General features: G+C 37.0%; 1 protein-coding gene across 2 annotated transcripts; it reads left to right on the top strand.

Annotated features, from left to right (window-relative positions):
• The first annotated feature begins 3913 nt into the window (after positions 1-3913).
• Positions 3914-12828, top strand: LOC122530258. Of its 2 annotated transcripts, XM_043657063.1 has the most exons (7): positions 3914-4067; positions 5461-5564; positions 5695-5787; positions 5893-6030; positions 9875-9989; positions 10834-11059; positions 12599-12828. In XM_043657063.1, the coding sequence occupies exons 1-7, from the start codon at positions 3954-3956 to the stop codon at positions 12754-12756; spliced, it is 948 nt and encodes a 315-aa protein (XP_043512998.1). In that variant the 5' UTR covers positions 3914-3953; the 3' UTR covers positions 12757-12828. The 2 variants fall into 2 exon arrangements, with proteins under 2 accessions (XP_043512998.1, XP_043512999.1); XM_043657064.1 differs by lacking the exons at positions 5695-5787; positions 5893-6030.
• Positions 12829-13152: the final 324 nt, after the last annotated feature.

The raw sequence follows: 13152 nt of genomic DNA, 5'->3' as shown, positions 1-13152 counted from the left end.
TATTAAATTCGAAGAAAACGACATTACCTATAGGTACTCATGAGTGATGTTTTTTGATACTGTACGAAATTTTATTTTATTTAAGAGTTAATACAGTGTAATTTAACGACAAACACACTGATTGTCAATATATTTAACTGATATAAGTTATGTTACGATAAGTTACTAGATGGCAACGTTTATTAAATTCGAAGAAAACAACATCACTTATGGATGCTCATGAGTGATGTTTTTTGACTGTACGAAATTTCATTTTATTTAAGAGTTCATACAGTATAATTTAACAACAAACACACTAAGTGTTAATGTACTTAACTAATATAGGTTGTATTGCGATAAGTTACTAGATGGCAACGTCTATTAAATTCGAAGAAAACGACATTACCTATAGGTACTCATGAGTGATGTTTTTTGATACTGTACGAAATTTTATTTTATTTAAGAGTTCATACAGTGTAATATAACGACAAACACACTGAGTGTCAATATACTTAACTGATATAAGTTATGTTACGATAAGTTACTAGATGACGACGTTTATTAAATTCGAAAACGACATTACCTATGGGTACTGTACGAAATTTTATTTCATTTAAGAGTTAATACAGTATAATTTAACAATAAACACACGAAATGTCGATACATTTAACTAGAATAACTTAGAATATAGGTTATGTTACGAATATAGGAATATATGTTACGATAAGTTAAATTATTGTTACTAGATGGCAACGTTTATTAAATTTTAAGGAAACGACATTACTCATGGATACCCAAAAGTGATATTTTTTGACACTATAAGAAATTTCATTTTATTTAAGAATTAATACAGTGTAATTTAACAACAAACACACTAAGTGTCAATATACATAACTAATATAGGTTATGTTACGATAAGTTACTAGATGACAACGTTTATTAAATTCGAAGAAAACGACATTACCTATAGGTACTCATGAGTGATGTTTTTTGATACTGTACGAAATTTTATTTTATTTAAGAGTTAATACAGTGTAATTTAACGACAAACACACTGATTGTCAATATATTTAACTGATATAAGTTATGTTACGATAAGTTACTAGATGACGACGTTTATTAAATTCAAAGAAAACGACATTACCTATGGGTACTGTACGAAATTTTATTTCATTTAAGAGTTAATACAGTATAATTTAAAGTTACTAGATTTAATACAGTATAATTTAAGTTACTAGATTGCAACGTTTAATTTTAAGGAAACAACATTACTTATAGATACCCAAAAGTGATGTTTTTTGACACTATACGAAATTTTATTTTATTGAAGAGTTAATACAGTGTAATTTAACAACAAACACACTAAGTGTCCATATACTTAACTAATATAGGTTATGTTACGATAAGTTACTAGATTGCATCGTTTACTAAATTTTAAGGAAACGACATTACTTATAGATACCCAAAAGTGATGTTTTTTGACACTATACGAAATTTTATTTTATTGAAGAATTAATACAGTGTAATTGAACAACAAATGTTACGATAAGTTAAATTATTGTCACCAGATGGCAACGTTTATTAAACTCGAAGAAAACATCACTTATGGGCACCCCTGATATATATGCACATATTTCTGCGATATCGTCGTGTATCGTGTCCCCCGGTTAAACCCGCAAGGATAGTTATCCGCTCGTCGGGGGATGGCCCGGAGGGGTGAAGAAGCCGGAGCTGATGAAGGCCCGGAGGAAGGGTAAAGTCGGAGTAAAATCTTATCATCGATATCCACCGGGACTCCAAGTGCCAGGTAAACAGACTCGTATTTGAGATTTCCCATGCGAGGTTGACAGAGTAAGGGAACGTGGCCGGTGAACGGATGAAGAAAGAGAAAAAGTGCGAGTGAAACGCGAAAGAGTAAGAGGGAAATTTCTTCGTCTCGCTCTTTGGCGGCAGAAGAGCGAGGAAGAGGTGGAAAGTGGTAAGAAGAGAGCGAGTGGTCCCACGTTCGTGGACGGATGAGAACGAATAAAACCGACCGGATGTCCCTTAAGAGATCTTCATCGAGAGAGCTTCTGTACCTAATGCTGCGGGTCCGAATCGAGCACGAAATTACAGTTCCACCGCTGTCCTGCCCCTTCATGTTTCTTTCTTATATCCCGAAATCTCGCCGATTCTCCAGCCGATGTAATCAGTCTGATCGAAGAATTTGATTTGGCGACTGCTTCGAAATCAAGCTACACTTCGCTCGGAGCTCTCCTCCCTGCGGTAATCGTCTTTCTGTTTCTTCCTGTTGTACTGTTTCCTGCCCTTCTTTTTTCTCGACCTTGCCATTCTCGCGGACGAGAGGGCAGTCATGACCTCTCGATCCAATGGCAATTAATTATGTCGAACATTCTCGGCATTTCTGCTACATTTTCATCGACCTTTCTTTTTTTCTTCTTTTTACAGGAACGATCCGATCGATGACGCGAAATACAAACAAGCAAACGAAGCTGCAGCTTTACACATTGAATAATAGGGGAGGGGGGGGAGGGGGATCGCGTCGTGGGAATACCGTATTTATTCCGTGTGTCAGTATTATTAATTGAAAATCCCCTATGCTTCCTGACCCGGCCAGTGTTCCACATTTTCGCGGATCGCTCGAAATAATCTCACGCCGGTAATTCTCCCGTGGAAACAGTATTTCCTTTCATTCGGGGGGAATCGCGGCCGCGTTTTTCTCTTTTTTTTTTTTTTTTTTTTTTTTTTTGTTGTTGTTTCTTCCTCGAGCCGAACTATTCGCCAACTGTTGCCAGCGCATCGCGTCGACCGAAACAACGCCCTCGTTGCCGAGTGCACGTCGAAATTCACAAACTACATGCCCGTAAAGGAGCTCGGGTCTCGGTTAATGTCAATATCGTATTAACCCCTTTGCACTCCTTTGTCGAGTGTGTTTTCATCGCGGCGAACTTTCACACTCGATGTTTTTAAATTGCCAGAAAAAGAGGAAGAAGACGAAGAAGAAGAAATGATTGAAAAACAGTTTGGAGTGCAAGGGGTTAAGGCGCGATCCTCAGTTTTATTCTCTGCATCTGTTTGATACCTTTGTTAATACCAGAGCGTAGAGCATAACTAACGACAATGAAAACTGGTCGATAATTCAAGTTGATGTAACTTGACGTCTGGTCGTCGTTTTTTAAAGCTTCCGTTTTTTAACAAACGCGAGCTCGCTCATCTCGTCGAACATGATTTTGCATCGATGCAAGACTGTACTCGCGGAAATTGTAAAAGTTCGAAACGCGAGCGTAAACAAAAGCATTGAAAAAGAATTTTCCCGTCGCTGTGTTTCGTTGGAATTTCCTCTTTGTTTGAAACTCGCTGTACAACCTTTCTTTTTTTTTTTTTTTTGGTCTCGAAAACTCTGAACTGCTGGGGATCAAAAATGTTGGAATTTCCCTTACGTTGAATAAAATTCGACAAGGGGGAGAAAAAATTTTCCCGCAGATCATTGAGAGATTAATTAATTTGAAACAGCTATATTTTTACCTCCTTTTACCAAACGTGGCGCAACGACGAGGTAAATGAAGCAAAAACTCGAAGAAATTCGCGAGGAAAAGGAGAAAAAAATCGAGAGTGTCGAAGCGCTCGTTGAATTACGCGTCATTCTTCATTTGTCCCTTGCTGCGTGACATTTCTCGCGTCGGAAACGCGATTCCCAGACGAGCATGTCGCGTCGAAATTAAGGGTTAGACAAATTAAGGGAAGGAAAAGTTTCGCGCTGATAAATTGCATCGGTGGCTCAATTTCTCGAGCGCTCTCTCTCTCTCTCTCTCTTTCTCTCTCTCGTCCCTACTTTTTAAACCTACTCGGATCGTTGGATAAATTAAATTAGACAACCTACAACGTAACGTCGCTGATAGTCAAATAAACAAAGGTTTAGGTTCGCAGGAAAGAGATCGATTCGTTTGAGAGAACGAAGATACTAGGTCGCAAACATGCTGAAAGACAGGATCAAATACGCCATGGGCCATTTGTCCCACAAACAGTACGTTTCTCTATTGGCGAAGCCTAACTGGCGACGAATTCAAACGAGGAACGTGCATATTCTGGTGAGTGTCGATTTTTTTGCACTTTGCACTCTAGATATAGTGACCACACAACTGACCACACTCTGGACCTCGTAACTGACCAGCGCTCATCCCCCACCAATTCTTGAAGTTGGGACTACCCCCCCCCCCCCACTCTACGCGCGGCCACGTGAAACGTAACACTCGACGCACAAAACGAGCGACATACAGCAGTCCCAACGTAACTGACCAGCGCTTATCCCCACCAGTTTTTAGAATTGGGACTACCCCCACTCTACGCTACCTACGCGCGCGGTAGTATCATCCCCACTCTTTCTTTCGACGACCAATTGAAATGCACCACGCATTTTAACCCTCTCGCGACAGGAAACGTACGTTGTTTCAAATTCCTTTGGCTGAATGCAACGTAGTCGTACGTCATTTCAAAATTGGTGCCACTCCTGGCCACAGTGTTATTGTTAACCTTGTTGAATTGTTATTACTTCGTTTATTAACATATTTGATATTTCAAATTGCTAGCAAATGCCAGAGAAATTTTTATGTGAAACGAATGTGTAAAAACATGTGTTGATGTAAATTTTGTGTACCTGTGAGTCATTTTGTTAAAAAAAAAAGTGTTCATTTTATTAAAAAAAAGAAAAAAAAATGTTTTTTTCTATACGCATTTGTAATGTTTGATTTTTCAAAAATTTCGACGACAAATATAACCATAAGTGTCATGTAATGAGAGGTGAGATGTAATATTTCTTGTATTCACATACCTACAAATACCGATACTCAGCTACAGACTTTTGGAAATTGTACAGGGTGGCCACTGAAAAATTGAAAAAAGGATTTGAAAAGGTCATAACTTGAGGGATGTTGTTTTTCACACATGATATTGAAAAAAATCCATCAATTATATTTCCAAATAAAAAAATAAACTAAAATAAAATAAAATAAAATAAAATAAAATAAAGTAAAGTAAAATAAAATAAAATAAAATTTTAAAAAATAAAGTAAAATAAAGTAAAATAAAGTAAAATAAACTACACTAAACTAAACTAAAATAAAATAAAATAAAATAAAATAAAATAAAATAATAAAATAAAATAAAATGAAAAAAATAAAATAATAAAATAAAATAAAATGAAAAAAAATAATAAACTAAACTAAAATAAAATAAAATAAAATAAAATAATAAAATAATAAAATAAAATAAAATAAAATAAAATAAAATAAAGTAAAATAAAATAAAATAAAATAAAATAAAGTAAAGTAAAATAAAATAAAATAAAATAAAATAAAAAATAATTAAAAACGTGTGTTTGTAAAACATTCAGTCTTTCAGTGACCACCCTACAACTGTTGGACAGTTACAACAGACACTGCTCTACATTCTCAGCTTCTCCAACTCTTCTTTCATCAATTTCAGGCGGATCCTTACGGCATTCGGCGGTCAGCGTTGAGGGGGCGCGCCTCGAAGAGAATCAAAGCGATGGCGCGACCGAAACACGTTACCAAAAAACACGATCCAACGTGAGTAATTACGCGTTCGCGGCCGATATGCACCGCCGATCGATACGGCTCGCACCGGAGTTTTCTCTTTCAAAGCGAGTGGCAACTCCAGCGGCACACCGTGCTGCAAACTCTGTGTGTCTGTCCGTAGGGAAGTACCAGCACCGTACGCGCGGATCCATCCGAAAACGCTCGCGGCCAAAGCCACGAAACGCATCCAGGACTTGGCGCTCCCTACAAAGAGGTAGCAAGATCGCTTCTTTCCCGTGTAGACAGTAAGAAGCTCTTCAGAAGAGAGAATTAACGAATTGCTCTCGTTCCTCTCCTCCCTCCCTCTCTCACTGATCAGATTGCTGTTGGCGAACATGCGGATCTTCCCCAGTAGCAGCGGCAACATAGCCGAGACACTCTGGAAGGTTCAGAACTCACGGTATCGGAGATATCGATTCTTCTGCAACGCCAGGCAACAGCGAGAGATGAGGAAGAAGTGAGTGTGTGACCGCACACAGTTTGTGTCCGAACGCAATGTTTATGTTCGTCTACAGTGTGTTTTAATAAGAAGCAGTTACTCGTCGTTTCTCTAGCGGAATAAAAAAAGATATTCTTCTTTTTTTTTCAATGAACAAAATTCTGCTCACGCTCGAAATGCTATTGCCAGCTCGATTATTGAGTACGAGGGAAAAGTAATTTTCGTCTATTCTCTCGATAGACGGCTCCGGGATAGCATAACTCTGGCAATATTAATCGAATCTGGCAATACTTGCGTGTGTTTGACAGGTGACAGGTATCACGGAGTAATTGAAAAAGAGAGTCGTGTATATTTGTTCATTCGGTCGAGAGTTGTTGCTTATGTTTTGAAAGTGTGAGCGCGATCGAAGAAGAAAGTCGAGACATTTTTGAAATTTTCAATTAGACGAGAAGAGAGGAGAAGAACGCGACTCTGGCTGCTAAAAATATATATATATTTGTGACGTTCAAAATTCTTTGCAAAAAAAGAATCTTTTTTTCAGAGAAGCAGCGCCGACTTTCTTATTAAACGCACTGTATGTAAAAGGAAAGTTTGTCCTTGGCTCATCATAGATGAATTCTACACCTTCGATTTAATGGAAATGTATGTAATCATACGATACATGTAATCATTGAACACTGCGGACGAGTGCTAACAGCGACTTTATAGTTCTGAACGTGTCGACGTCTATTTTATGTATTAATTTTCGTATTAGGCTTCACTCTAACATTTGATTTAGCACCAGTGTGAGTTATCTAAATAATCAACTAACTCTTAACGTTTATTCAAAATATAAATATGTAGACATACACGCGTCTAGAACCATAAAGTCGCTGTTAGTCCGCAGTGTTAAACGATTAAGAAACTTTTCTGCCATTTTTTTCAAGAAAACTATTAAGTTCCTTGAGAAAGTTTTACGTTCGTGATCGAGTAGAATACAATGCAAGAAAAGAATATTTTCGACTTTGAAATTCAAGGTCAAGGTCAAGGTCAATTTCCTGGCAGATTCTTTCCACCAAATTCATCCATGATAGCCACGAACAAACTTTTTCTTTCTGCCCTGTACACGTAGCTGAGGTCGTAAAGTATATATCTATACTTATATATAAACTATGTACGTATATGTATACTTATATATATATAAAATGTACGTTTATGTATACTTATATATAAACTATGTACGTATACGTATACTTATATATAAACTATGTACGTATATGTATACTTATATATATAAAATGTACGTTTATGTATACTTATATATAAACTATGTACGGATACTTATATATAAACTATATACGAATACGTATATTTATATATAAACTATGTACATTTACGTATACTTATATATAAACTATGTACGTATATTTATATATAAACTATGTACGTATACGCATACTTATATATAAACTATGTACGTATACGCATACTTATATATAAACTATGTACGTATATCTATACTTATATATAAACTATGTACGTTTACGGATACTTATATATAAACTATGTACGTTTACGCATACTTATATATAAACTATATACGTATACGTATACGTATATATAGTTACATATTTGTACCATACGATCTGCTCATATTGACGACTCACTGTCAATTCGTAAAAAGTGTCAACTTTCGAAACTCAGAGGATAACAAAACTGTACAGCTAGAAAAATAACAGAAATCTTTTCACTTTACATCTTATTTGCACAACGCGTGAGGACACGTTGCACGTCACACGTACACGTCACGTGCCACGTATTTGCCTCGTCAAAATTGATTCAATCGGCCATAATCGCGAGGCAACGACAAGGCAACTCCAGCTCGTTGTTTAACCGATTCGCACAACCTCGTTCCACGAGGTTGGGGGCATGTACATATTTTGAATCACGAGGGGGACGCAGCTGCACAACCGCTCGCCGCGAAGCAATTTCTTCCGGATCGATGCGGCGACGACCGAAAGAACGATCATCTCGCCGGATCTGACACACGGGAGAGAGAATGCGTCAGCGAGCGGCGAAAGGACACGTAATCGGATTTTCTCCCTTCGAGATCTGGCTGAGTCTCGCGAAGTCGGATTTGGATACCGAGCAAAGACGTTTCTCTTTCTCCAACGCCCGAATGTAACCGTGCGTTTGTACTCGTGTTTCCGTGTCTCTCGCCTGTCCGAACGTGCGAATTATCGACTTTTCGAGTCGACTCTTTGATCACGGACTACTCTCTTCCCTTCTTCGGATTAGCGCGACAAATTGAAGGTTGCGTCGAGCGGGAGAGAAAAAGTTGGTGGCGAAAGTTCGCGAGAATTTGTCTTTCCTCTTACCCCTTTATTCGTGGACCTGGACCCAGACACCTCGCACCTACGGTCCAGGTTTAACGAGAAAGCAGATATTGGCTTTCCACTTTCCATGTTCGACTTCCCCCCTCCCGCCGAGTTACCTAACGTTACTATTAAACTTGGCGCGCAACTCATGAACAGTTAGCAGACACGAGTACCCTAGACGTAATTATTAATAGCGCCCGAGGGTGTCTCGAAAATTTCGCCGAGCAAGTACTGGCTCTCGTCGTTCTCCTCTCGCGGCCACTTCGCACCCTGGCTCTTTCGCGTTCGCCACCCCTTCTGTCGATATCGAGCGAAAATTATCCACTCGACACGCGACACGCGGAATAATCGCACGACACGACACCACAGGCACAGGTATGCGAAAAGACGTTGCATCTGGCGGATTCTTTTCGTGAAACCTGCAATACCGACATAGCCAAACAGCCATTCACAGCGCGCTCTACGTTAAATAACGGCGAGTTGGGGAACTAGCGAATGCGCCAGCGATTTACGTGATTTTTTGGGACCCATTGCAGTGTTGCCAAACTTTCAAATACGTGAAATGTGAAGCTAGTAACCGAAATGATTCTATTGTATATCAGAAACAGCTTATGGATCGCTACTTTTTTCAATATAGTAGATTAAAATTTTAGAATTGCTGACACGTGGTTTTACGTGCAAATGATTCACGTTGTATCAAATATTCTTGAAAATAATTTTTAACTATCGAATTTTTCAACTATTTTAATTTTAACTAAATTTTCAACTATTTTAAATTATTATTAATATTGAAATATTAAAATTATTATATTTCTTCATTTACATGTTTCTTATATTGCACATTGAAGTACACATGTCAAATTTTTAACAATTTTGTTACAACTATGCAGTGCATTGGTTGTGACAAATAACATAAATTCTATGATTCGTTAAGTTAAAAATTACGCTTATTAATAACTAACCGAAATTATTTTATTGTATATCAGAAACAGCTCACGGATCACAACTTCTTTCAATATAGTGTAGATTAAAATTTTAAAATTGCTGATACGTGGTTTTACGTACAAATGATTTACGTTGTATCAAATATTCTTGAAAATAATTTTTAACTATCGAGTTTTCAACTATTTTGATTTACCATTAATATTAAATTTTAACTAAATTTTCAACTATTTTAAATTATTATTAATATTGAAATATTAAAATTATTACATTTCTTCATTTACATGTTATATTACACATTGAAATACACATGTCAAATTTTTAACAACTATGCAGTGCATTGGTTGTAACAAATAACATAAATTCTATGATTCGTTAAGTTAAAAATTACGCTTATTAATCGAATGTTATTCGAAATTTTTCTAATTCGAAACTACTCTGTCTATCAGTAACAAAACTTTCACATACCTCGTCTGTGACGATAGTAAGGCAACCCGTGTCCCATCATTCTCTCGAGTTTTGCCTTTTGCAAATTTATTGATTTATTATATCTCGGATCGCAGGCAAAAGATAATGGCGAAATTGCGTCGGGCGATCAAGCCGGAACAGTGGGATCAACACGTGGAGTTGCTGGAGATACTGGCCGCTCCCAAGGTCCCGCCCAAGCCTAGATTCCCTGTAAGAGCCGCTTACTATGATTCAAACCCCCTTGACATACGATGATACATTAAATGATACTCGATGTGAGGCAAAAAGTGACGTTTATTTTTCATTTTAACGTTTATATTACAGACGTAAAGCATTTTTGGAGCATTTAAAATATTTCCTAGAGATTTAAATGATTTTTCAGGAAAATGCATAAATAAAAGCTCGTGTATTCTATTGTATTTTATTACAGTTTTTCTATTTTTCTTTTCTTTCGTCGATGGATTCTAAATTCTAACCAGCTTTAATCGTTGGTAGTTCTAGTGTTAACATTTGTGAGAACTTGACGAAGATAATTTTTTTATCTTTTTTTATATTTTTATTCCATAATATTGTAAACACATTGCACGTCACTATGATATAACAAATTTTTGAAAAAAAAAAATTCTTCGCTTCACAACAAAAGATTCCATGCAAATGAAACCTCAGCTGCACGGATCGTGTCGATAAAAAAAGAAATGACGAAGGAACAAATGATACAATTAATTTTTTCGATAAGTCCTTTGAGAAACGCTTGACGTTTCCCAACGCAGACGTCGGGGGGGGGGGGGGATAAAAAGAAACCGCCAAAGGGAAGAAAGGACAAAGTTCTCGATGTTAAACCGTGCGGAAACGAGAACGACGTACGATCAGACGCTTGTATTACACGTGGATACAAACGTCGTTCGACGATTGACAGATTCTACCTCGACACGCGAAAAGAGACGAACGTTGAAACTTGAAGAAACACGCGGCAACGCCAAAACGATAAAAGGTCGATCTCTATCGATACACGATCCGATCGGATTTTTTTTTCTTTTTTTTTTTTGAATTGCAGAGAAAGAGGAGATGGCGGCCGGTGAACATGCGGAGGATCGAGGAACTGTCGACGCCGGTGACGAGGGAGATGCCACGTGCCAGGGACCCGTTCAAAGTCGCCAGAACCGCACTCACATACAAGATCAGCAAACGTACACAGAAGATCGCGTACTCGAAGACGATGGCGGAGATTACACCGCCGCGGATCCTCGGCGCGGTTTCACCGGCGGCGCTGAGGGCCGTAGGTAAGTACTCCTCCCCCCCCCCCCTCCTTTCGAGCGATTTTTCCCTTCTCGACGAACTTGCCACTCAACGGACACGTCGCCAAGGGATTCCCCGCCGATTTTCGAAGAAATCGTTCGGCTGTTTACTTAAGTAAGTTGGCACGAGGGGAAATTCACGCCGAAGGTGAGGGAAGGAAAAGCTTTCCGTGGGATTTCGGGGGCACGATGCTCTCGCGGATCCTCCCGGGGGAGGATCGGTTTAATCCTCTCCCCTCTCTCGTTCCGCAGACAGCGGGGGCTTCGCGAACCGTGAAACGCGGCCGGTAGTAATTAAAACGATGTTTCCCACGATTAGACGGTCGAACGATGCTTGGCCGGCGGTGGTCGTCCGCTTTCGAATAAAGAGCGAGCACTTCCCCCTCCTGTACAGGGTGTCGCTGCGATTCTATATGGAGAGAATAAGTCGAAAATCGTTTCTAAACTCTAAATTCTAAGTGAATGAGTGAATTCCGTAGTCGCGGACGTTGTATATTGTAGATCTCTTGGCGAATAGTAAACAATTTATCTCACAAATAAAGCAATTAATTGCAAATAAATATGAAATACTCAACGTACTATAATATATTATACTATAGCATAGTATAATATAATATATTATACTATACTATAGTATAATATACTATACTTAATATACTGTATATACTATATTAAAATATAATACTGTATATAATTTTATAATAATTATAATAGTATATATAATATACTATATTACTATAGTATATAGTATTTATTGTATTATACTATATGTTATATACTATAATTAATATACTATAATATAATATAATATGTTATACTATACTATAGTATAATATAATATACTTAATATACTATAAATAACAATATACTATATTACTATAGTATATAGTACAATACAATATAGTATATTAATATAGTATAATACAATATATAGTATTTATTGTATTATACTATATGCTATATACTAATTAATATACTATAATATAATATAATATATACTATATTATAGTATAATATAATATACTTAATATACTATAAATAATAATATACTATATTACTATAGTATATAGTATTTATTGTATTATACTATATGCTATATACTATAGTTAGTATACTATAATATAATATAATATATAGTATACTAATATATATATATTATAGTATATTATATAAATATAAGTAAATATATATATTATAGTATATTATGGTATAATATAATATATTGTACTATATTATAGTATAATATAATATACTTAATATACTATATTACACTATGTTATTATAGTATATAGTATTTATTATTTTATACTATACACTATATACTGTACTTAATATACTATAATATAATTTCGTTATTTAGTAAATAGATTGTTTCTGAAGTAACTTTAAAAACAACGTGATTTGAAAACAATGTCATTTGAAAATCTTTCAAAACGCCCAGGTCTACGTGAAAGGTGTTGATTCTTTTGCAACAAGCCATTTGTGCAGCCCGAGTGATAGGATGCGCTGTCTTTCATTTCGCAGCTTCTCCGAGGACGGTGACCCTGGCGAAGCCAGTCGAAAGGCCCGCAGGCATAGAAACGGACCTCCGAGAAGACGCGTTCACCGTTTCGCCGATGGCGTTAAAGGCCAAGTGCTCGAAGCGACTAAAATTTCTCGCCAGACCCAAGAGGAGGAGGTGAGCTCCAAATTGGCAGTGATCGCCCCCTTGGGGACAATCGCGCATGACTTTCTTTTTCTCCGTTCTAATGTCACTCGTCACTTGTACACTGTCCCTCAGATTGCAATAAAGAACGTCGAAGGTTCTTGCAGCATTTTGCAAAAACAGCCCCCGAATTTTCATTGCTCGTAATAAACTAGGCAAACGTACAATTGCTTTGCAGAAAGAGAGAAGGTGAAAAACGCGTTCGATGATGAAATAGATATACTTGAACTGTAATTGGGATTTAATTGAAATTTGAAAAAGTAATGACACTGTATGATAATAATATCCGAAAACATACACGACGTGATTCTTTCGAAAAGAAAGAAATGCAGAGAACGACCTTTTCTTACTCGTTTTCGAGAAGATCGGATCC

The sequence above is a fragment of the Frieseomelitta varia genome, unplaced genomic scaffold (genome assembly GCF_011392965.1).
Source record: "Frieseomelitta varia isolate USP_RPSP 00005682 unplaced genomic scaffold, Fvar_1.2 scaffold_336, whole genome shotgun sequence".
NCBI classification, from domain to species: Eukaryota; Metazoa; Arthropoda; class Insecta; order Hymenoptera; family Apidae; genus Frieseomelitta; species Frieseomelitta varia.
Note: the sequence above shows the minus strand (reverse complement) of the source record. Positions and strands in the feature narration are given on the sequence as shown.

Coding starts and splice junctions, on each gene's coding strand:
- LOC122530258 (XM_043657063.1), top strand. CDS start 3,954: ATGCTGAAAGACAGGATCAAATACGCCATGGGCCATTTGTCCCACAAA. Junction 9,990..10,833: donor CGCCCAAGCCTAGATTCCCT/GTAAGAGCCGCT, acceptor TTTGAATTGCAG/AGAAAGAGGAGATGGCGGCC. Junction 11,060..12,598: donor GGCGGCGCTGAGGGCCGTAG/GTAAGTACTCCT, acceptor TTCATTTCGCAG/CTTCTCCGAGGACGGTGACC.